The 25,397-nt window shown below is 38.1% G+C and overlaps 1 protein-coding gene across 10 annotated transcripts in view; it reads right to left on the bottom strand.

Moving 5' to 3' along the window:
* Positions 1 to 25,397, bottom strand: part of MYBPC1 (myosin binding protein C1) — a 69,623-nt gene that overhangs the window by 42,754 nt on the left and 1,472 nt on the right. For all 10 annotated transcript variants that reach the window (XM_072923482.1, XM_072923483.1, XM_072923480.1 and 7 more), the window contains exons 2-3: positions 6,470 to 6,502; positions 3,420 to 3,461 (exon numbers count right to left, since the gene is read on the bottom strand). In XM_072923482.1, the coding sequence (XP_072779583.1) occupies positions 3,420 to 3,461; positions 6,470 to 6,502 (75 nt within the window). The remainder of the gene's footprint in view (positions 1 to 3,419; positions 3,462 to 6,469; positions 6,503 to 25,397) is intronic.

Raw genomic sequence — 25,397 nt, forward strand, 5'->3', positions numbered from 1 at the left:
ATTCTTTGTCTGTGGCACACTCTTATTAACATGTAGGTGTTATTTATGTTTCTTTTCCTTGTTTCTAAATTATAACATTAACTATGGAGCAGACTGAGCTATATCAGGAATAGATTCTTATTGGATGAAAGAACTCTCCATATCTCCAAAGAAGCTAATCTAAACACACTTAGTGTAACCTTAACATTAAAATTTCTGACTGCTGGCACAGCAAATGTAGAAATATATGTCAAAAATAAAGTAAATACCGATTTATATATAAGCTGCTGGTATCAAGAATTTTAGACCTCTTTTCCCCCATCTGAAACATCCCACACAAAATGGAAGCTGCCAGTCTGCCATCAGCTGCACGGTTGACAAACTTAACATTGGGCAGGAGTATCAAAAACCTATTAATTGTATATTATTTTATTAAAACCTATTAATTGTATATTATTTTATTTTTCTATCTTACTGTTTTTTGCTGAAATTATAGAGCACAGCAAGACTGAGAGTTTCCAATTTAGCTGAGTTCAATTACCTATCTGATTTTCAAAGGGAGTCCAGCAGTCCCATCAAGGGGACTTGGTACTTTGGAAATGGTAAATGAAGTACATACCCACAGAGGGGATGTTTTAGTAGGGAGATGAATGGATAAGTGAAACCTGGGAAAATACAAGGATGACACATGCAGCGAACATTTTAGTAGATGGTTGGAAGAAACCTAGAGGAAAGGTATCAGTAAAATATACAAGTAGCCCTCTGAATGGCTGGATGGGACCTAAAAAAGGAATGAGCAAATTGATATTAAAATTTTACTATTATTCCAGCAAGTGGGAACAAAATTATAACATATTAAATCTGTAAGATATTACTAAAATTAAAAACGAGACACAAGAATTTAAATTGAATGAATATAAGACAATGTAGTAAATTTGGAGGATTTGTGCTGATTCACTTTTTTTCTCTGAAAATAAAATGGACGATCACATATATCCTGAATTTTTACATTATTATAGATCTTTTAAAACTGGCTTATTTTATGAAAGAAAATTTTATTTTTACTGCTCTAAGCTACTAATTTACAGAAAAATAACCATGAGATACAAAGAATTTACCACACTGTTTTTCATTTCATAACTTTACAGTGAACACAAAGGAATATAAATATGTAATTTCACACAGACAGTAAGTACTAAAAAGAAATAGAACAGTAAAACAGACACACAGATAGGTATACTCTATCTTCCTAATGTCTGTTGCTGATATTTTCTAAGGATGAGGTGAAAATGATGAAGTCTATCTCAGAAATTATCAGCAAACAGGTCACAACTGCTGGCACACGAGTATGGCATAATTGCTGTGGAATTCAGATAGTAAATGTATCCCATTTCGTTTCCATTCAGGAAGTACCCAAATCTGCTACTTCTGAAGCTGCAGAAAATCTTTTACATATAACTTATATAAAAGCTAACATCTGGCTGGTTCTGTCATAATTTCCTTGCTGAACTGTTCATTTTCAAGTGCAAATGATTTTGGACAGGCTGGAAGAATGGAACCTGTTCCCTTTTTGTGAATTATGCTCACCATTTTTTTTTCCTGGCACAGAAACCTGAAGGAACAAGTCTATGAAAATATGTTTTCCCTTATTTGGTGATATTCTGCAATAAAACAATAGCTGATAGAAACAACTGCACTTAACTAATTTTTAGAGGTATCACTGCAGAGTGTCTGGCAATGACATCTACTTTGCTTTGCAGAGGTGATAGTTTCACTGGAGCATGGCAGGTCATCTATCTATTAATATTCAGACTTTCACTGGAATTTTTACAGAGGCAACAGCTGCCACAATGAGCTGAAACTGGGAAAATTCTCCATAGGAGGATCTCAAACAATATTTTTTGGTAGTAAAATCCTCCTGGCACTGAAAGGTTTCTCTTAGTAGGAACATTTTTCCTCCTAGAAAACACTTGTCTCCTTCACTAAATTCAAAACAGAAACATAATAATGTATAAGAAGATAATAGGAGTTTTGGATAAGTTACCTACCATGTTTTTATTTTTATTCAGTGAAATGTAGGCTTGTAAGCAGTGAGGAAATCACCATTCATGTTCAGTGTGGGAACAAACATTTTTCTCATATCCAAATTAAAGCAAGCAGAACTAACTGTTGGAATAGCTTGAGGCAAGACTTTCATATCTTTTCCTATCATTAGGCATGCAAATTATTTCTGAATTGCATTTCCATTACCAAGTTGACAGATTTGATTACTCACACAAAATTTTGTGTGTCAAAATAATTGCTCAATGCAAGGATAACTGGCAAAGTAGCATGCACTGAAGCCTGGTTCAGCATTCTTATTTTCAAAAGGGTACTTGAATCACACATTCTTAGTGTTTATATTTTGACTCTTCTGAGAAAAATAGCCATGCATGCCTTTGCCAAATAAATCTGCAAGTATCAAGTATACACCCAGTCTGTCTAAAAGAGGATTTTGTTTGGAAGCCACCAAAAGCCAGAATACATTTTCAAGCAAGCCATTTCTTGATTTGCCATGAAAAAGCATAACCATGCCAGATGAAAAGCAAGCATTGCATCAGTTGTAAGCATATCTTGCTCTGCTTTAGCCTTTGATCAGAATTAAGGTTAAAAAAAGATATTATTCTTTTCAAAATAACCTGATGGGGTGTTTGATTTCTATTTTGGCAGGGCTCCTACAAAAAGCAGGAGAATTTGGCCCAGTTCCCTCAAAATGTATTCTCCTAACCAGAAGAATTGACAACAGAGCTAGAATCTAATCTCAGCAGCACAAAAATACGTGTTAAAACTGGAGCTGATTTTTGCACACATTGCTGGAGGAGCAGTTATCTGTTTGTTCACAGAAGACAATCCTCAAACACACTTTTCAGAACCTGTAAAGTGCTCATCTGAGCTCCCAATGAGGACTGAAAGATGAATGTGAGATTGTTAACTTCAGATGAAAAAAATCTATGGGGCTTTCTGAAAGGTAAAATATCAAGTTTCTGTGGTAGAACAGAAACAGCTTAGAATGATATTAGGACATTGTCCACTTTATTTAACAGCAACAAATGTGCACAGTATCTGAGTTTTAGCAAGCTTGTTCAGGGGCAACAGCCAGGCTCATTTAAACACAACTTTTTTTTCATGCAAATCACTTGTAATTCGATCCATTAATTGAACTGTCAATATAAATACTGTTACTAAGGTATCGGTCTGGTTTGCATTATTTTTGAAGATATTCATGAGTATCATAATTTCCTTGGGCTGGCTAAGTCATGCAGAAAAAGGATCTAAGAAGCCTCATATCACACTTCTGAAATTTAGCACCAAAATTCTGAATTAAAGCTCAAACAATCCAGCATCAGAACAGCATTTAGTTTGCTTTACTGCCCATTTTTAAAGTATGGTTTCAGACTTACCTTTGCCCTTTTCATTTCCACCCTCCTGTGGTGTTTTTTGTTCTGTGTAGGAAGTACAAGTATAGTTTTGAGAGGATCTTAAAGTAAAAAGAAAGACTTACACAGCATTAAAAAATGCAGGTTCTGCTAGTATTGGAAAAACAACTAATTGAGTTACAACTAAGAATGATTGATATATGTGTATATGTAATATAGTTTCAATCCCATAAAACATTTTACAACCTGTGAATATCAGTGCAATTTCTATATTTTGAACAAGTCATGTAAGATTGATGTTCCTGGACTCAGTGGAAAAAAAAAAAGCTGCTTTTTTTTTAGAAGCAGCAGTTGTTAGTCTCTTGTTCTTGGGTTAATTTGCAAGAGCTTTTGAAATGAGTTACATATCAATGTTAATTGGAAAGAAATTGGATCAGACAGGAGTTACTGCCACTCAGTTGAACACTAAGAAATAGTACCGAGAGAGTGTATTGAGGATATTCTTTAATTCTTTATCATAATCTTCATCATTATCAACATGATCTTGCCAAGACTACTTATATTTAGTTTTCTTTATCAGAACTGCCAGCCTGTTCTCTGCTCCAAGCAGGTGAATGTGAATTATTTTTGACCTCATCTGTATGAGAAAACTTGGACTGTGTTTTAAACAAAACAATTTCCTCACTTTCTCTATTTCAGGATTTGATAGGATTTCTATCAAATTTTTGGTTTCCTTTTGGTTTCCTACTTCATTCAATCTAGAATCTTGTCAAATCATGTGAAGTGAGCTGTCTTCAAGGTATAAACACTCAATATCTTATTGCCTGTGAGCAATGGTTTTCTGTGGCAAACTTACCTGTCAACTGCCTGACAGAACATGGCTTTGGGTGATTGTCAACAGACTAACATTGTCAGGGTGGAATTAAGATAGTTTTTTTTCCATGGAGAAAACATCTGCAAGAGCCAGTTGATACTCTGATTATCCAGAATTCTTGTTCACATGTGTGCAGCCACAGTAACTATGAAAATTAAAGCTGAAACTTAAAAGGAAACTCCACATTCTGTAGTGTGACAGTCTCTTGGATGCTTCTGTCGGGATTCCCTAAATTCCCAAACTCCAATTGTCAGGTTGTCCATCTTGGCCAGATGTTCCTTTTTAATGGGACTTTTGCTACAGTAACACTTTCTTTTTCCAGTAGTATCTGGGATCAGGAGATTTCACTCCTGACCTTGGCAGATGGTAGCATGTCTACATTATTTGAAAACTTGATCAGTCAAAGTGCTCCACACTTGTGCCTTGACATTGAGATCTGGAAAGACCTCTCACAATGACTTCCCAAAAAATTCCTGGTGCAGTTCAAGATGCTTGGTTATGTCCAATAAACCATTTGAAAGTTATAAAATTTGGATTCTTGAGACCAGCTTCCCTCTTTGTGTATTGGCACTTGAGAATCCAAGATAACAGCATGTTGAGTCAGGCAGAAGGAAGCCAGAAGTGAGAAGGAAGCCAAAACTGGGGTGTTTTTAAGCTGACATGTCCAGCTTAGAAATATCCCTGTTTGGTCTGTGCCTAACATAATGACCTAATGACACCCTACTTATTTTTCAGGAGAAAAACAGGTAAGGAGAAAAGAAAGGAGAAGTGTTTTTGTATTTAATCCTGTGCTTTAAATAGAAAGGAAGATGGTAATTTTTTGAAAATGTTAATAGATATTTTAAATGTAATGTTTCAAAGATGCTATTCTTTTCTGTGTATAAAAAGCTGTTTCTCATTTCTATTCTACTTGAAAGTTAAGATGGATTAAAAACATGAATTCAAGTGCAAAGTATATCAGGTAAGACCCTAAGGGTGAAATTAATTAGTTTAATATTAACTGTAAAAATTTTATGGTTGAGTAAAATATCATTAATTAAAAACCAATTAACTTTCCTTACAAATATATGCAATATGAAAGAATTCATCACATAAAAATAATATGTGGATAATTTAACCGTGAAACTCCTTGTGGCAAATGATACCTTTGTCATTTTTTAATCAAAGTGTGTATTGTTGAAACAAAGACATCTTGAATCAGACTTGTAAAATGCCAGTTATGAAGACAGTAAGTAAAGGCAGATTTAACACTTGTAGGGTATTTGTTCTGTTTGGAATTGCTATTTAGATCGCTATACAGAGAATACTCACCAAAAGGTTAAATTAGACATACATATTGTAGCTATATGTATTATATATCAGCATTGTCTATCTATCTAGATATACCTATATATAGATATCTACATCTATTGATGTAGATATCTATATATATCTACATTATCTGAGAAAATAGCTGTAGGTACTCAATGGCACAAGGCAAAGGCTTGTTCATCTTTCCAGCTCCCACTAAAGAGAACTCTTGTTCTTTGCAAAGTTGCAGCTTTACCTGAAGCCCTCATCCTTAAGAGTGAGTTTCACCTCACCTAACTTTGTCTTCCTGCAACTCAGCCACTCCATTCTAGACAATTAATCAGACTCCTCAGGGAAATTGCCTGCACATGGATATCTAGTGACATTTTAGATAGGATACCTGGGAAATGCCCATTGATGAGCATGTACGACCCACGATATGCTCCACTGGTCAGAGATGGAGCTTTTGAACTACTTAGACATGATACATAATTTTCGAAGGGCTACAAGTAAGTGAAATTATTCCCATGCTTGATTCAATTTTATTCACAATCTACTTTTGAGGTGAAATGAAGGGGAGTATTTTGGTAATTAGATGCTGCCCAGCATCAAAGAGGACAGTGAAATTTATCCACATAATTTAAGCAGCCATGATTCACCTGTATTCTGAAGGACATGTGCAATATTAAGCAAACAATTAGTCACTCGCAAACAAAAACTGAGTGTGAAAAATCATTATTCAGGCAAAATGAAGCGAGGATATCTTACTTGAGCAGGTTTTTTAACTTTTCTTGCTGTCCTCTTATTTTCAAAGAGAAAATGAACACAAACCATATTATGGCTACGCAGTATCCAGTCTCATGCAACTGTTGTTAGTGTCACAGCTCAAATCAGCATTTTTTACACTAACCTGGAGGTGGCGGTGCACTTTCATTTTCAGTTTCTGAAAAATGAGGAAAGAAGGCAGATATTGAGCTTCAAATACATGCAAATATTTTTCATACATTTAGTATACATTTGTTGGCTTTGAGCTCTTTAATATTTAAATGCAGTTGTGAAATTTATTTTGCTTTCACATACACAACGTGACAATTTCAGAGTGACAAGGTCAGGGTTCTAAAGTTCTTGCTCTGCAAAAAGAAGTTAGAAATTGTTTAGTGTGGAGATAAATAATATTCATAGAAATGTAGAATCATTTAGATTGGAAAAGATCTTTAATATCATTGAGTCCAACCACCAACCCAGCACTGTCAATTCTATCCCCAAGAACCACATCTACACATCTTTAAAATTCCTGCAGGGATGCTGAGTGCAGTTCTCTAGGCAGCCTGTTCCAGTGCTCAACAACCCTTCCAGTGATGAAATTTTTCCTAATATCCCATCACAACCTCCCCTGGTGCAATTTGAGGCCATTTCCTCTTGTGATATCACTTGTTATTTAGGAGAAGATGCTGAGCTCTACCTGTCTACAGCTTCCTTTCAGGTAGTTTTAGAGAGTGATAAGGTCTCTCACTCATGTGCAAAATTAAGTAAAATTTCCACCAACTGAAATAATATCAGATATGATTTTAACTGTGAAGTGTAATGGATCCATTAATTAAGGGGAATTACGCAGAGTGAATCCAGAGACCTTCATCTCATTTTCAACCACACCATAAGATCTAGAGTTCAATGTTCTGTGCAAGCAGAAAGTAAAAAATAAAACAAAAAACCAAAAGACACAGTTTAGTTGCTCTGAGTAGGACCTGCAGTATGTTTGGGTTTTCTTTCTTTCAATTATGATTTTTAATGTCAATCACTTGCCTTTCCAATGTGTGATACAGAAACCAGGTTTTTAATCCTATTTCAATATTATCCTTTCGGTATTACATGCTCTCCCATCTAAAAAACATAAGAACAAATTGACTAGCTAAAAGATATTTTTAAAGCAGAAAAGGAAGCTTATTTTCAACTTTTAAAAGCTTTAGGAGCCTAGACAGGTTGAAAACAGCAATATTTTTTGGCACTAGCATTGACTTACAGTTTAACTATTTATAAAAAGCAAAGATTTAAAAGTTTGAAACCCTGAATTGTAAGAGTAGATGGCTCTTACTAACCTTTGTCATGTTATGGACATTAACCCTTGGGACCTCACCTCAGGTCAGATTCAGGAAAAAAATTTCAATCTCCATCACATAGAAATGCTGGGAAGGCTATTCCTTTACACAGTTCTAGATACAGCTAAAGCACAATTCTCATTCTTAATAAATCCATTTAATGTTTAAAAGGGAGGAATATTTTTAGTGCAAATATAGTTTTAAGCTGTGAGTGTGTGAATTTGATATGGTTTAGGAACTTCCAGTCACATACACAGACACAACAGCAAATCCTTGTAGAGGTTCCAAAGAGAATCCCTTGCTACAAGGAAAGAACTTGTGTTGTATGTTCTAATAACAGCACCCACCACACAGAGTGGAAGGAAGTGTATTTTCAGAGTATGAAAATAATGAAATATCTTTACGTAGGTTCAAAGCAATTTTTTTTCTGGTCTAATTACTGACATACTAAATTTTGTTTTTTAGCCTAGAAAAATATGAAAAATTTTCATATGAAAACATGAAAGTTGTACCACAAAGGGTATGTCTTGGGACCTATTTGCTTTGCTACCATGATATTTCTCACTGTTTCTGCTGACACATCGTTGTGGCATGGAAGTATGTTTCCAAAGTAATAGGGGGAATTATTGATTGTATAATTTTCCTTGTGAAATTTAATAGCTAGGAACAGGGAGTATTATGAACACTGCATTAGAAAATCCTCCCTGGCTCACCAGTAAGAGTTGCAAACTTATAATTAAAAACTCAACAAATATAGCACTTTCCAGATGAAGGGCTTATGAGACTTTTGAGGGATTTGCCTTGAATTTTTCTTTCATTTTGAGAGGTATTCCGTGGCTTCACCAACACTGTAAGGCTGCTCAGCAGTCACATACCTTACAAGTCCTGCATCACCCAGCACAGATATTAGCCAAAGTCTATGGCACAGACCAGACCTGAAAAATTATTTTTATAGTCTAAACCTTGTCTCATGCATGCAGACTACAAAAGGAGACATTCAAAACCTGGGCACTCTCACAGGCAACCTACTCTATTGGACCCTGTTCCTAGCAGAGAGCTTGGACTAGACTATCTCCAAAGGTCCTTTCCAACCTCAGCTATTCTGCAATTCTGTGATGGGATGATGACTGAAGCCAGACCAAGAAGTGAGTGGTTTGCTTCCTAAACCATAATTCAAGGATGTTCAGATTGCTGCTAAGAAAACTGAGGCAAGAATGGAGCTCAACCTGAAGTATAATGTGGGAAGAAAACACAGGCACTGTGGGTGTCAGAGACACGGGAGATACTTCAACATAATCTTTTGGCCATGTGCAACCCCTTTCATGGTCATGCCTGGCTTACAGTTCCATTCCTGAGGACAGCCAGGAAAAAAACCATTAATAGCTCTGAGTTGTTTCCACCTCCCCAAAGAATGATAGCCCTCTCTGGCTGACCTCTGCAGCAGCCTTGTCAGCCAGGGCAGGACTCTGTGCTCTCAACCAGCAGCTTATGGTTGTGCTCCTTCCTTAGGAGGCATGCTCCCTGGAGTCCCCACATGCCATTCCCCATAGCCTGTTGCCTAATATGGTGCTCTGTCCAGGCATTGTCAGGGCACTGCTGGTGGAGAAAGTCTCCAGCACGCAATCCTCAATCCCTTTGGAAAAGTGCAGTTCATTGCGCTGGGGTTGCAATGACGTCTCTTGAGCTAAAGAGAAATGAGGTTGTTGCGGGTCCAGTTACCACTGAATTGACACCATAATGTCAAGTGCACCTTCTACAGAATAAATAAAGTTAACTTCTGGTCAGAGTTTCTGAAACAAAAGGTCTCTTTTTTGCAGTTCTCTATTTGAGAATTGAAAATGTTGTATTTCAGTGGGTTGTGTTGTGCTAAACACAGACCTTGGGTTAGTCATTGGCTGTGAAACTGGTAATGCACCTGCCCAGATGTAATTCTACAGCAAGGACAGGAATGAACTTAGCAGACTTCTCTATATGGCTACTCAGAAAAGGTAGTGCATTAAGTGTAGTTAGCAAATAAAATGAAAGCACAACTGTCACTTAGATAACATCTCCAGAAATGCTTTCATGCCTCAGCCATGTCATGAGATGCATTCAGGATCCAGTTTGACACAGGATATGAGCACTTAGAGCCAAGACATTTTTATTTGTGATTTATAATTATATACGCACACATACACACTTTAAAATCAGCAGGAGATGCAACTTGACCCATTACCAAAAATTTTCCATCTCTTTTGCATATTTATAGTGTTCAGTTTTTCAGGTAAAATAAGACTTAAAATCTCTTGCTGTGTATATAGATAACTAAGCTTAAAGTTCCATGATTTTAATTGATGTGCTAAAGTTACAAAAATACTTCAGAACCATGTTACATTGAGGCTGTCATTATTTAAATATTCAATTCCATTTTAGGTCTGATTGCACTGGCGTCTGACCTGCAACAGCCAGAAGAAGCTTTGGCATGGAACAGACGTAGGGATGTCAGTTTGTGTGTGTTGACCAGTTCTCAAGGGCTCTGGATTCCCACTTCCACTGGCTTTTCTGGCAGCACAAAACATAGATACTCCCTGACATCACATATATTGCCTTTCACACCAGAGTGCAATCATAATGAGGCATGATGATGGTTCTAAAACAGTCTCCAGGTCCTGCTCTACTGCTGTGCTGAAAGCAAAGTATCCTGGAGACCTGCAGTTCAGAGCATTCAAGGACTACAACCTGTCAGCAAGCACACTAGGAATGAGGTCTGGCTGGATAGCCCCGCCCACCATTCAGCTCTGTACTCACAACCAGCTTTGATTTGGGTAGGCTTAAGAATTTTCAGTCATTTTGGAAAAATGAATAGTGAGTAGGGTTTTTTTTGGTGGTTTTTTTTTTTTTTTTTTTTTTTTTTTTTTTTAACCTTAGGTAACAGGGCTTGCAGAAAGCCTAAAGATAGCATTTCATTGTCATTCTGGAACATTCACAGGAAGGAGGAGGGAGGTCTCCTGCATTAATTTCTCCCTGCAGTTCTATACAGATCAGTTACAAGCCAGAAAAGAATATCCAAGGGATTCAGAATCTCACCCAGTCTGAGCAGAGGACTTATCCCCCATTTACCTGGAAAGGAAAGCAGGACTGTGGCTGCATCATCATGGACACAGGTATGATATCTGTCTTTGCAACAGCAACATATTAAAGAGATTCTCATATGTCAAACAACATGAGGAGAGTCACTCAGTGCTTTTTGTCACAAAGACCTGTCACTGTCAACTTGTGTCAGATTATGTAGGTGGATTCATCTTGTGGACCCAGCCTCAAGGGATCAGACCAATATAGCTCTTATGTAGACATTGCTAAAGTGCTGACTCTGCTAGTCAGACAAAAATATACAAAATGCTGGTTTGGGGAGAGAGCAGGGCTCACCCCAGCCCCTGAGGAGTTGTCATGTGTAAAGATCGTCCCCTGTGCCCAGCCCCAGTAGGACATGGGAACTTGTGGCACCAGGCTTTCTCCCGAGGTGGAGGCTCCACTAAAATAGATGGGCAGAGAAGGACTAAGGATGTGGAACAGTTGCTTGACACACCTCATGTCCAGATCAGCAGCAGACAAAAACAGAGAAGCTTATTCCTTTCATTCCTTATATTCCCAGAAAAAAAGGTGCTCCTAAGAAGAGAAATGGCTCAAAATGGTTGGACAATTTTTTTGTGACACTTCAGCCAAATCACAGTGGCATCAGTGATGTGGGTAAAAGCCATAGCCTCAGCTTTTGGGAGACAGGAATTTACTCAACAAACGATAGATATTACCAGAACATGAGGAACAGTACTGTTAGCAGACCCCAGAAAACAAGATGGAAAAGAGAGGACTTGGTTCTAAGTAATTTATAATCAATAAAAGTGCATTCCATTGGACTTAAACTGAAGTAAATATTGAAGTAATTATTACTAATTAGAAAAAAAAGAAGAAGAGAAGAATGTTTCACATTCTGCAAAATCTGAGCACAGTCATGCATGCAGGGTCTGCCTGGTGCCCCATGAGCCTGGTCTCCACTGAGAAATGATCTGATTTGTGTGCAAATTCCACAGACAATTTCCAGTCTGAGCAGAAGCAAGAAACTACAATACCAGCTGAAATAATTACCTTATTTTATGAATGTCCATGGGCATTGTTATTTTTAAAATATACCTAGAGAAACTGTTCTAAACAGACATTGGTCCTAAATCCTGAAAGCATATTTGTTCTAAAGGACTGAAGTAAATGAGCTCTGGTGGCTTGTTGGTGCTCAGTTGGCTGGCCAATATTGTGGCCAATAGTGTGATAGAGCCAAACTGATGCATTTATAATGGATCTCTAGTTTATGTTTCCACTTCTAGTGATGGATTGTACAAGATAAACTGCTGGGTTTGACTTGTGACAGTGTTTAATGGTGAAAACAGCAACCTTCTGTTAAAGACTCCTTCTTATTGTAACAATGTGAACAAATCAGCATGTTCACTGAAGATTAAGTTATTTTATACTCCAACAGCTAAAAGTCTAGCAACACATGCTTAGGTAGAGACTGAAGAAGAAGTAAAATTAACAAAAAGTTTGCTTAAAAATTTATTTTGGCATATGATTAAAATTCAAAAAGCCTGAGGATAATAACTAGTCCCAGCATGTAAACTCACTGAGAGTAGTCCCATTTCAGGACTAATCTAAATGCTTTCCATTGTAAAGGATTTTATGGGCCACCAGAGCCAATCAAACTGTCACATGCTAAGTGTAAGAATGTTCCTGACTTGAGGGCTGCAAAACTGAATGAACAATTGGAACAAAAGTCTTGTAATAGGGAATTCTGTGGAATGGACTAGACACCAAAAAAGTAGTTTACAGATCCACAGAAGGAGCTGCAATGTAATTGTTGAGTTCATATTTTTCTTTCACAGTTCATTCATAGTTATAGAAGTGCATAAAACAATCATTGCTTATTTAGTGTTTTCCTTGTGGTTTCCACTTTTCTGAAATGATGCTGTTAAAACAAACCTGACTGTATGTAAGCATCCATTCATTTCTTATGCTTTCACATAGGAATTAATCTCTTAAGAACACTGTAACCATGAACTGAACAAAAGTAATTTAATAAAATATATATTTATATGTCTATAATCTTCTAAGTATCTTCTTTTTCAGCCTCAAAATTTCATGTGCACTGTAACAGGGATCTAGAAAGCTGCCAAGCACTGACAGTATTTAAGATGGATAGGTAAAGTTTAGTAGCTATAGTCTGGTTATCAAGTTCCCATGCATTCTTAAACTCATTTTTAGCCTACTCAGTCCACAAGGCACCAGCATGGAGTAATTGAATTCCATTCTATTTCTGTGATATCTTTCTTCTCTTACTTTATATCAAAGAAAATAACCCATAAAAGTTAGTTCCTGAGCACTTTTGCAGCTAACAGAAAAAAGTAGTATCGACGCTGGTATATCACATATCACAGACTAGCAGTAGACCACAATTAAAGTGCCAACTGTCGTTGCAATTTTTGACTAAACCTTTTTTCACCAAGTTTTTCACAATCACAGTTCTCTAATTTATTTCATCATTAAAAACATACCAAACCAAAAATCTCAATTTGTGGGGTTTTTTGATTTCCAAGCCTAAAATTTTATGATGCTATCTAGAGTGCAAAATCTTGTAGATAAAGTTCTGCTTGTTAACCACTTACCAGACAGAAGAGTTTTGCTGAAACGTGCTACAGTGTTTAACAATGTGAAGAAATTCAGTTTACAGTCATTACTACACCTTCATGAGAAGGTTTTGTCAGCACAACTGTACTTGCAGAGCCTGAGACTATTAATGGTGACATTGATTTATCATTTATTTCACATCCTCATGTGTTAAATTTTATTTCCACTTTGGAAATACAAACATTCTATTTTGAAATGTCACTGCAAAACTTGTTATACAATGAGTTATACAAACATTTTTATACAATTGCATATATATTATATAATATATATGCAATACTGAATGTTGCGGAAAAAAGTTCTTATTATGCATTTTTCTCAAATGTGTGTAGTGAAAATTGTGGAAATCCCACATAAAATCTGCTTCTTCCTACAAATGATAGAGAGCCTCACATTTTCCTCTATTATGGCATCATCTTAGTTTCTATACCACCAACTTAATGTGAGCCTGAGATGATTCCCAACTCCTAAATTTCTGCATTCCTCACCTATCAGTTTTCAGTCACCGGAGCTATTCTTTAGCACTGCTGCACATGATGCACTGTACGATTCTGACTCCAGAAAGGAGAAAACTGCTTGTGCAAATATTGCCAACGAGATGGGTGCTTACATCTAAAGGACAGAAGCAGCGCTCCTGTTTTTACATTGTAAAGCCAAAAAACAAACAAACAAACAAACAAAAAAAACCCCAAAACAGCCCACAACAAACCAAGTAAACAAAAAATAAAAGCAGTCCTGAAACCCCAGTGGTGGACTTGAGGAGCTCACAGGTGAGCTTCCCTGCAGTGCCATACCTGAAAGCCCTTGCTTTTCTCAGTCTGAGGAGGTGGTACAGACTCCTGGAGGGGCAGCAGGTGGGAGCTCTGCAGAGCTCCTGTTCTCCAGCCCAGCAGGGATTATTTACTCCTACCTTTTGTATTCAAAAAACCGCGTTTAGGTCCGTGAGCAGAGACCCCTGCCCTGCACCTGGGACTGGGCTCTTACCCTGCAGTGGGTGATTGGATCCTTGCCCTGGGGAAAACCAGGGATCCGCCTGTCCCAGGGGACTCAGCCCTTTAGGACATGCAGGGACATGGGACAGCCCAGCCACTGAGTTCCTGTGCTCAGGAACTGCACTGAGTAAACAGAAAATGCAGGAGCTTGGCATAGTTCAGATTTGTTTCTTTCCATTCCTACTCAGGCCATGGGAAATTCTTCTTTTAAATAACCCAAACCTAATTGATCTCTGATACGTATGTACCAAAATAAATTAATCCATTCATCAGAATAGTCTGATCCTACTTTAAAAGTATGACAATATCCAGTTTCCTATCCTTCCATGCAATAAGTCCTTAATAATTTTTCTATAGAAGCAAATATTTTCATTTATCTCAAGACACTCCCAGGGGCAAATTGAAAGCAAAAGACACCACACTGTGATACCAGAGATAGAAGTACAGTGACCAATGCTAACATCCTTCCTGAAAACCTCAAAAAGTAATGAAGTAGACAAGGTTATTGGATAAAAAACCATCATAAACCACAGAACTTCTGCTCAGGAAGGAAAGTACTCTATTCTTCAAATTTAACAATACACTTTTAATGGCAGTTGCACTTCTAATTATAGGATAAAAGTCGGCAATAACGTTGAAAGATCATTTATTTCAAGAGATGAGTACTTAACCAGTAATGAACTTCCTTTCAGATTGCCTGATATTTCCCAACAAGCTCAGGAAGCATTTCACCAGTTTGGAAAAATGTCTTTAGTCTTACTCAACCCAAAATATATCACGGTTGTTTTGCTGAGCTCTCCTGAAGTATTTCACCGTGAATTAAGAAAATCATTTGCAGTACTGTTTTATGGAAATCACATTATGACCCGATGCTTTACATAATTGTAGTGAGTTCCCCACAAGGCTGTCTCCTGTTGTTCAGTGCACCCAGAGTTATCCTCAGAGTCATGTGATGGTGTGCAGACAGTGGGAAATCATTCCACACAGGGAGATTGACCCTTAGGGAAAATGATGACATCGACATAAGGCCGTGGTGGCATGAATTCATGCAATCTATCTTCTTTCAGTCAGCTACAAGGGAACATTTGAGACATGCTGATGGGTTTCATTTGCACTAAAACTCAGACTAAAACATTTCAGCGATTTAAAATGAAATCCTGCTGGTTTTCCCATTCCGTGATTTTTAATCACAGACTTTTCTTTGACGTTCAGGGAAAAAGCAGACACTCACATGCTGGGATTTGCCAAGGATTTAGTCTATCAGCTTGTTATGAGCTCTTTGTCAGAGTAATATATGCTGCAACTGGGTCTAAACATTGTCACGACCGTATCCAAATACCAAATGAGAAAAACATTTGCTAAACTCTATTTGACAGTGGGTGACAGATAATCTGATACTCTGTGATCTTTTCAAGAAGGAAGAGTCTTCTCAGACTTCCTTCAGATAAGAGCACTCACTCTCCTGTCATCTGCACTTCAGCCCTCAGCCTCCTCTGGAGAGGCAGAGCCTTACAGAAGGGGATTGTAACAGGAGCCCGGGCTCAGGGCTGTCAGGCGCCTACGTGATTAGGGATTGTTCCAAGTCGTTAATCACTAATAATCCATTACTTGTTCCACCCTGAATTTTCTACCCAGTGCTTGTTTTCAGTCATCACACTTGTGGAAAACACCTCACTCAAGATGAAAAAGAAGGTAGTAGCACCCACTTTTGGTTTGCTAAGGGTAACTCAAACCTATGGACTACAAAATTCAGAGGCTACTACTTTTTGTGAGTTTCAATGTCCCAGTAGATACTAAGCAAAGTGGATTTATAATTAAGTTTGGAGAAGAATTTAAAAAAAAAAAAAAAAAAAGCCTAAACTGGCAGTACAGGAAAGCTTTGTATCAGAGCTGCAGTGTTGCTGGTAGTAAACACTAAAAGAATCAGATAGTGACTTTAAACTCAGGAACTTACTTCTTTCTTGGGTCTTTTGTGTACTGACTTAACAGAGTTCTCTCTTTTTATAAGCTTGTTGGTATGTAAATATTTATTGTTGCTTAGATTCCAGGGATTCATTATTGTATTGAGAAACCTTTAGAAGTATTTTGCACATATGGAAAAAAAGGACCCTTTCTATTGGTGAAAATTTAGGAGACCTACATGAAATCATGTATGTCCTTTTGTGGGTGCTCCCACATGAAATTACAAACATCCCTCAGTGTTTCTACTGTTAATGTTTTCTACCTCTCAATCTCATCCTGCATCAAAGGAGATAACTGTGAGAATTATATGCCTTCACTTTAAAAAACCTAAACACTTAGCTCTGCCTTTTGGGAATGTTTGCACACAGCAGGATGTTTGCAGACAAGCTGTGAGGGTTTGCATCAGTAAATCAGTTAAGTGATATGTATGGGAGAAAGCTCTTGCAAAGCCTGACAGCAAAATGCATTTAAGATGCTGTTGTGAATTACACTCACAGCTCACAGCATATGGTTTCTTCTCTCCAGCCAAAAAAGCTGTTGTGTAAGAGGGAAAACTTCACTGCAAAACGTGGAAATGCAAAACAAGGGCAAAGAAAAAGGGGCACAGGACAGAGGTCAGATTTCCCCTTTAAAAATAGGGCTAAGGAAAGCTTAGATGAAAGATTAGTAAGGCTGGAGGGAATGCCATGGAAAAAATGTCATCAGGCATCTGACCCTCTGTGCCTTCACTGAAGTCTGCATCTGTGGGGGAGTGGCAGCCACAGTCTCCATTGGAATTACACTCTTCTTTGGGTCTAAAATAAGGTTTTTGACCTAGATACTATGTTCTTATAAAAACACAAGATACCAAACGTGCTACAGTGTGTGTATGTATAGCTCTATCTACATGAGTATCACAGGATGAGACTCAGAAGATATTAATTATAAATTATTCCATCCTGCATGGCATTTCTCACGTGGTTGTTCCTAGATATCTCAAGCCACAGATATTCTCCACACCACCAGAGTAAGGGTTTCTATATTTTTTACAGGAACACTGATTTCGTGGAAATTAAGAAGATTGTTGAAAAAGGATGGACATGAATGCTGTGCACATCGAAGTGTGCAAATGGTTTGAGATATTTCATTTCAGTCCAGAAAACAGTGAAAAGTCCCACCACACACACTCAATCAGCTCAGATCAATTAGAGGACTATTAATGCTGTTGGAACTGGTTCTGGGGGCCCTAACTGGTGAATTTCTTCTCCACAGGAATGATCTTGTGGCAGAGAGCTATAAAAATAAACACAAAAATACCTGGGAATTGGAATTCAACAGCTGTTCAGGAGTTGTTTTACTGCTTTTTCTAGTCCACTAGTGCAATGGAGTAGGTGAGTATCAAGAAGTAAGATCACTCCCACCAGCTAAGCCAATAAATTTTTCATTTGTTGTCTCTTTCAGTTTTAACTACATTTGTATTCAGTTAATTTTGTCACAGCTCCAGGGCTTTGAGAGAAGGAAAAATCTGGAATAGGCTTTTGGACCAGATTTGCAAACTGGCTGATCAAAGTATGGCTCCCCTTTGAGGAAAAAGTAATTATGCTGTAGTGTGAGTTGCTTTTGCTCAATCACTGCCTATCATGTTCCATCCTGTCAGTTCAGAACATAGAGCAAATGTGTCTGCAGTTACTGTCGATATACACAGAGATAAGAGTTTTACAGAAATCTGTAGGAAAAGGGAATCTGCATCTCTGTCTATGGTTGACCATCAGCCTCTTCTTAGCACTTACGACCAAAATTAGGGAGTTATTCTGGGCCAGCAAAGATATGATGAGTGTATTTTAATACAGATCCATCTCAGGAAGCATCATGCTACTACTGAACAATGCTTTCAGTGCTTCCTAAAACCCCCATTTGAGCCTACAGAGAATTAAATTAGAACAGAACTTTTTGTAATAATCACCTGATCAAAATAACTTGCTGGAGCCATCACATATAAGGACAACTGCTCTAGGAAGTAGATCACATGCTATTTTCAATTAGTAACAGGCCAGGGAGAGCAAATTATGTAAGAACTATTTCCTAATCTCCAGGGAAGGGAGAGCAGTGACTGTCTTGATCATTACTGTAAGATACAGCAGGACTCCCTTCCTTACTGTGTAGTCTGTACACTTTTGGGACCATGGAGGAGCTCTAAAGTCTGGAATGAGTTACCCAACCATGCTCCCACCTTCTGGCAGAAAAAAACACTTGCACTGACCAACTTACAAGTCATCATATTTGTGAAAGTCCATGAACCAGTTTTTTAGGATGGTGGATTTTTTTTTCATTTTTGAACTTTTCTGAGACCCTGTCATCTTTGACTTTCTGTTCAGCAGCCCTTCAACATTACTCCAGGAAGTCTAATGTCCTGAATTAACCTCCACCTAGCACTAAGAGAAAGCAGGGCATGCAATATCTCAGTATTATGACATCTAACACCATAATGGCTAAGTGCAGCAGAGACCACAGTTTATATTGTCACTTTGAACTAAAAATACACATAAAGACACTTAGCCAACCAGCAGAGGGGATTGTGGGTGTGATTGGTCTTCAGAAGAGGCTGTTCTAAGACATATGGATGTAAGTCATCCCCTACCATCTTAGTGTAGGTTCCACTGACTCCTGTGAAGATGCTGGTAGCAATACAGGCACAGGTAATGGATGAGGGAAGTCAGAGAGGAACCACTCCCTTTGGTGTAGGCTGCATATTTTGGGGTCTGAGACGTTTCTGAGCCGAAATTTATCTTCAGACTTCTTGAACCCAAAGTAATTTTCTGTCCCTCCAGCATCCCAGGAAGTGGTGAAGGTTAACAGAAATTTTCACCAAGGCATGCTTGCTAGAATGGCTTCCTAGGACATCACATCCTGTTGGACACAGAACTGGATTTTTACTTTAATTCACTCTCTTCTCTAAGCTGCTTCATCTTGGCTGAACGTCTGTTAATTCAGTAAGCTCTAAGAGCTAAGACTACACCAAAATAGTTAGAGTAAATTCCAGAAATGGGAATTACTGGGAGTTTCCTAAATCTATATGTGTTTTGTTGAACACTTTGTAAAATGTTCAGAAACTTTTTTGCCCATAGGTATAAATATCACTGATGCAACCCATCATTTATCTAACAGCATGAAGCTGTTGGAGGAAGTGAGAGTAAGCTTGTATAAAAAGTATGAAGATGAATTACTATTGATTTGAAAAGGAGTGCAACTTTCTGTTTTCTCTTATTAAAGGAGTGCAACAATTTAATTCTGAGTTGATAAAAACACTCAGCCATGAAAGAAAATATATTGATACCTTCTTATAAAAATAAAACAAGCAAAAGCATCAGATTCTTAAAAATAACAAAAGAATGGCACTAGAACCTTTTTCCATTGGTATTATTTTATTTTTATCAATGCATGAAGCAGATTATAGACTACAGAAGGGTGCACTCCTCTGCTCAAGGTAACCTGAGCCTAATGTACTCCCTTATTTTTGGGGAAGAGCATCTGAGTATCACATGCAATTAATAATGGAATGTAAGTCTCTCCTTGTCTTCTTACAAAACCACCCACTACATAAACCCCTTAAACCCTCCTTCAGCAAATTTAACTGATTGTACAGTAGCCCTGCATTCTTATTGTTATGGTGCTCAGAAAAAGGGAGGTACATGAATGTGTCTATGATGTGAGCTGGGAGTCCAAGCTGCCATTATAACTCCTGGATTAGATTTTTATTCACTGCAAAGTACCTGTCTATGGCTCAATTTGCATATACACAGGATCAAGGCCACTCAGATCCTGTAGAGTGGCCATCTGTTTCCTAGCTGCTACTCCATGGTGTTGCAGGCTTCCCATAGGTCCTGGGTCATATCTGCCAGCCCAAGTTGGGTGTTCTGTGTATCTCAGGGCATCTTATGTGGCAGTAGGGCACCTATGTTTGGCAACTGCTGGCTGGTCAGCTGAGTAGCAGCAGACTGGGCACCTCTGACTTTAATGAGCGGCTGTAACCGCTGGGAGCGGGAACACCGAGTTCACTGACACATCCTTCCAGCTGGGTATCTGCTTCCTAGCCCAGAGATCTTCCGTGACAGTGTAAAGACCATTAGGATCTTTGTAGGGTTGCAAAGTGACCAACACTTTCAATGGACTAACATGGACATTCATTTCAGGCGACTCCTCTCGTCCCTAATGCTTAAAACACCAGCAACTCTTGAAAGCAAAATAACAAAACCTCCTGGTGTCATAAAGTGAATGATGGTGGAATGATGGAAAAATGGCTTCAACTAACAATTCTCTAACAGCAGTGAAAAAGAGAAACCTTTGTTTGAAGTCTTCAGAAATAGCACTTCATTTGTGGCTGAGAGCAAGAGAGAGAGTGGTCTGGGTGGGACGAGAAGGGGCTGTTTCTCAGTCACACTGTTCCTCAAACTCAAGAGATAAAACTGCTTGCAGTGGATCTGAGAAAACTCTAATTACAACTGAAGTTAACGATCCTATTTGCTTGTCTGGTCCTTCATTTTATGGATATTTACATTCAGGACAAAGTCACTTCAGTGTCTGTATAAGAACAATCCTTTTTTTTTTTTTTTTCTATTTTCATTCTAGAGCAATTCTTAAATAAGGACCTCTAATTTACTGGAACCTCTGCATTCCCATGAATCTAGTATTCATCCCTATCCCTTGGGAAATTTCCCCAGGTAATTTATTTTTCAAACTTGATTTGCTCTTCCCCTTTAAGGAACGCTCTGCATATCCCCTGATGAAACATGAAATACATTCCATGACTTATTTTCCAAGGACTGTTGATGTGTTAGGCAGCTACAAATGTTTTCACAGCTGAAGTCCCCCCAGATCTCTCTGCTATTGTTTGGTTATACAACCACCTTGTTTGGTAGTCCCCTGAAAGTAATATTGAAAAACTCATTCAGTTTTTCATGGAACAGAGGAGTACTGTAGCATGGTTGGTTTTTTTAGAGCTCTCTTAAAGTGATATATTTAGGAGGTATGAGGGGAAAGAACTGGGTAGGCCTTTATTTATCTTCCCAACAGGTGCAGTATAGGGAGGCACAAAGACAGTGTTTGCTAAATTCAGTTTTGCCAAGTACAAGGCGCTCTCTTATCCGCTGAAAGACTGTTCCCTGCTTTCCTCCTAAACTCAATGAGCTTCACACTTTAGTGTGACAATATTAAATATTTTATTCTTGTGCATAGATGCGCTGTTTTTCACACAGGATGGATAAGCTTTTCAACTCAAGAACAACAGCAAGTAAGACAGATCAATCTTGCATTATCCTCCTTCAGCAGTATTGAAGTCAATGCATTGTATAAACAACAAAAGTTAGTGTAGTGCCTTCAATTTACACCATAATAAACCAAAACATAATAGCCCAAAGATAAATCATGGTGAATTTTCAGTCAAATTACTTTGATCAAAACAGCAGCGATGGAGGTGGAAGGTTAAAGCATAAATCTGAGATGCTCTGTTATCTCAGAAGGAAGTGTGGGAGCCACACTTAGGAGATAGCAATGGCAAAGGCAATCTAAGAACAATCAGCTCCCAGCGTACCACACCGTCTGTGCAGAAGGAGCTGCTCCGTGGGGCGCACGGTGAGAGCGCAGCCCACCCTCAGGGATCTGATTACAGCCCAGAGGCGTAAGTTTGCTTTCCGTTTGTGGAGGGCTTAAAATTTATTAGCTGGAGGTGATGAAGAGAAACTTTCTAAAGAATTGAGAGGGAAAATAAGATAAGGGGTTAGGGTTTCACTCTTTCGTCATCCGCCAAAGCTCGTTTACCTGCGATTTGAATACCGAGCTTTGCAAATGATACACTGGGGCCTGAATTTGAGTGTGGTTTGGCTCTGAGACTGAGAATGAAGGAAGTTAAAAATAATGGGAGTGCATTCTACAATCAATGCTGCAGGGGGGCACTGATGATGGCAGAAGATGGATGTCTGTATGCTTTTCCTTTGCATCACCATGCAGTGAGGAGAGAGCAGCTGCACTACCCAATGTGGTGCCATATAGAATGGTTATACAGGTCCAGTCTTCTGCATGGAAAGCACCAAACAATGTTGAAAAACGTTCACATGCTGGGATCTTGAATTTTCAGGAAAAGTTTCCATCAGTAGTTTTAATTTGACACAATCCAAATCTGTATAGTGAAGCAGAATTCCCATTCAGCTTCTTTTTCACCTATGAAAAATTGTCTAATCTTGAAAATATGATATTAAAAGAAATCTGACTTTAATTACTTCCTAACCGTCATGCTTAGATTATTTTCTCACTGGAATGCTGCTCTACATATCTACTTATATGATTTATATGACTAAGTGACTTGTTTGACAGTGACTGTTATCTTGATACACCCAACAATTGTATTATTTAGAATATTGTACATATAATGCAAATATAATGATAAAAAAGAAAAAAAACTCATAATGAAAAAAATCTAATTCTATTTAAAAGCAAATAGAAGTAAAGTCTGTTTCCACTGTTTGTCTTCATGAAGAGCAATGTTACCATATCTCCAAAGCAGTCTGCAGTGGTATTTATGTCTGTTTGCCTCCTTTCATAATTTGCTTCATATTTTTCAGATTGTTCTTCTAAGAGACAGTATATGCAAGTAGTTTTCTTTGCAACTTTTACATCTATGCTGTTTATAGTTTGAATAGAATTTTACTGAAACTCTGTCTAAACTAGACACACTGTTTTTAATTTTGATTCCTTGCCAAAATGTGGAAGCTCCAGGCAGCATCATTCAAGCGGAGCTTGCAAACACTTAGAAAATGGAGTTGACAGAGTCGATAAATGCTTTGGCTCAAAATTTAGCATGGTCGCTTAATTCATGGCCATGCATTATTTCCTATACTGTGGAGAATAAATAAGGCAAATTTACAGAGCTGCCTACTGGGGACAGACTTACACCTGTCTCTGTGGGATGATGCCCACAAATAGTTTGAAAAGGTTGCTCTTGAGAGACTTGGCACTTTTGCAAAAGCGTGTCCAAATGCCATGGCCCGTGACAGCTTAAGAGGGCACAGAATTAATGAGCAGCTCTTATTAAGAGTATTGGTTAAAGGAAAGGGGGGAGAGGAAAGACGGACTGAGTGATTGCAGTAAATTGTAGGAAGTAATTATATGAGGGAGGGTTATTTTATTAGTCACCAGGAAAGCTAAAGGCTGTTAAATTTAAATGCACTGGTTAAGGCCTTTGGCAACTCAGTCACACCCCAGCCATCCACTGAGATCAGTTAACCCATGGATGTAAACTTCACTTTGCACATATATTTTGAGCCAGATAAGACAAAACTTTCCTACAACCAGTGACCATCTACTACAAAGAAGCTACAGCTGATCTTATATATAAGATTTGACTATTTAAGAGTACCATAAAGGCCTTAAATAATTAGTCATGGAAGCCTGTTTCTACAGTGACAAATTCCATCAGGCTGAGGTCCTTCAGCAACCTTCTCTAAGCTGAGTGGTGCATTTAATTTGGTGATCCTATTTGTTAAGAGTGCTTTGTGAGGCTACACTGTCACCAAGCCAGGAATTTTCTCACTTTGTTAATCTAATAATTTTAGAATAGCTCAAAGAGAATTTGGCCTGAAAAAAAAGCCTGGGAGCTTGTTACAGCACTGTCTGTGAAGAATTAAGCTATGTACTTCAGGGACTGCAGTGATAAAAACCCACAAATCTGAGATTTTCTAAACATTCAAGTGTAAGCCGGATTTTGATTTCTCAACTACTTGCTTGTGTGTGCTGTTTTTAATTTGCAGGATCCATGCAAATGAGGGGTATAGGAAAATTCAAGCAGCTTGCTTCTGTTGGAAATGTCAGAAGAACTGTGTTTAGGTGCCCATGTGATGCCGAAATCTTAAGCATTCCCCCCCACCTCTGTTTTCTATTGTAGTCCTTCAACAAGCTCACCGACAGTTTCTCAGACAGTCCTTCCCGTGGTAATTTCCGGAATCAGTTAGTCCAAGGTTCATCTTTATGGATTAATTTTCTTCAACCCTTGATGCTTTGGAAATTACTATGAGAACAGGCCTTTGATGATCATGTGAGGTTCTGAATTTTTACTGGTAGAGCTGGTATGAGTAGAGCTTGTATGAGTAGCAGTATTGTACTATCATTGGTAGCAAATTCTCCTGCCACTAACATAGTAGGTACTCACAGTTACAATACAAGTATTTGTCAACAGCTCAGGGGAGTTCTTGATCAACAAAAAAATCTTTGGAAAGTAGCTAATCCCTGCAGTACAATAATATAAACCTGCTACCCCCCTGACCTCCTGGCTGCAAAGAAACTGGGTGCAATAAGGAACAACCAGTGTACAACCCAATCCTATCACTTCTCCAGAGCTCGCTACTCCTTGTGAATTCTGTTAAGGCAGAATGCTTCAATAATTTTTAGGTCCTGAATATTGACTCATTAAATATCACATTTGTTCCACTGTCAATATAATGATGTTCAGAGCTGCTAAACTTATTTTGTAACACAAACATGAAGCTGCATTAGTAAACACTGCACTGTAAGAATATCTTTGAAACAATCTAATTTTAAACAAAATAAGAAACATGAGCCTCCAAGCTAATTTTCTTCAAAGCACATATCTTTTGAAAGTGCATAAATATTTTAGGGTTGGGTTTTCTTTTGAGTTGACAGGCACAGAATGCATTCTGATTAAAGTGTATAATACCCAGTCAAATAACAGATCAAATAAAAGGGACACTTAATACATGTGTAAATAATTTGAATTACAAATAAGACACTCTAGAAGGGGCTTGGCTCTAGGTTTGATACGGAGGATTAGGCTCTTGTATTAATACGTGCACTTGGTGTAACTATTTTCAGAAGGATACTTCATCTATCATTGTCCTCAAGCACTGAGGAGGGCCAGTAAGTAAAGTGATCACTTTGGTCAATACTGCTTACTTAAGACCCAGTTGGTCAAAAAAGTTTAGTTTTCAGGTGTCCCCAGCTGAAGAAAGTGCCAAAAATGAGTAATGTTCCTGACAGTTACTCTGCTCTTGCCTTCCACAAAGCCAGTAAATATTTCAAAAAAAATCTTGTAAAA

Source organism: Taeniopygia guttata, chromosome 1A (assembly GCF_048771995.1).
Source record: "Taeniopygia guttata chromosome 1A, bTaeGut7.mat, whole genome shotgun sequence".
NCBI lineage: Eukaryota > Metazoa > Chordata > Aves > Passeriformes > Estrildidae > Taeniopygia > Taeniopygia guttata.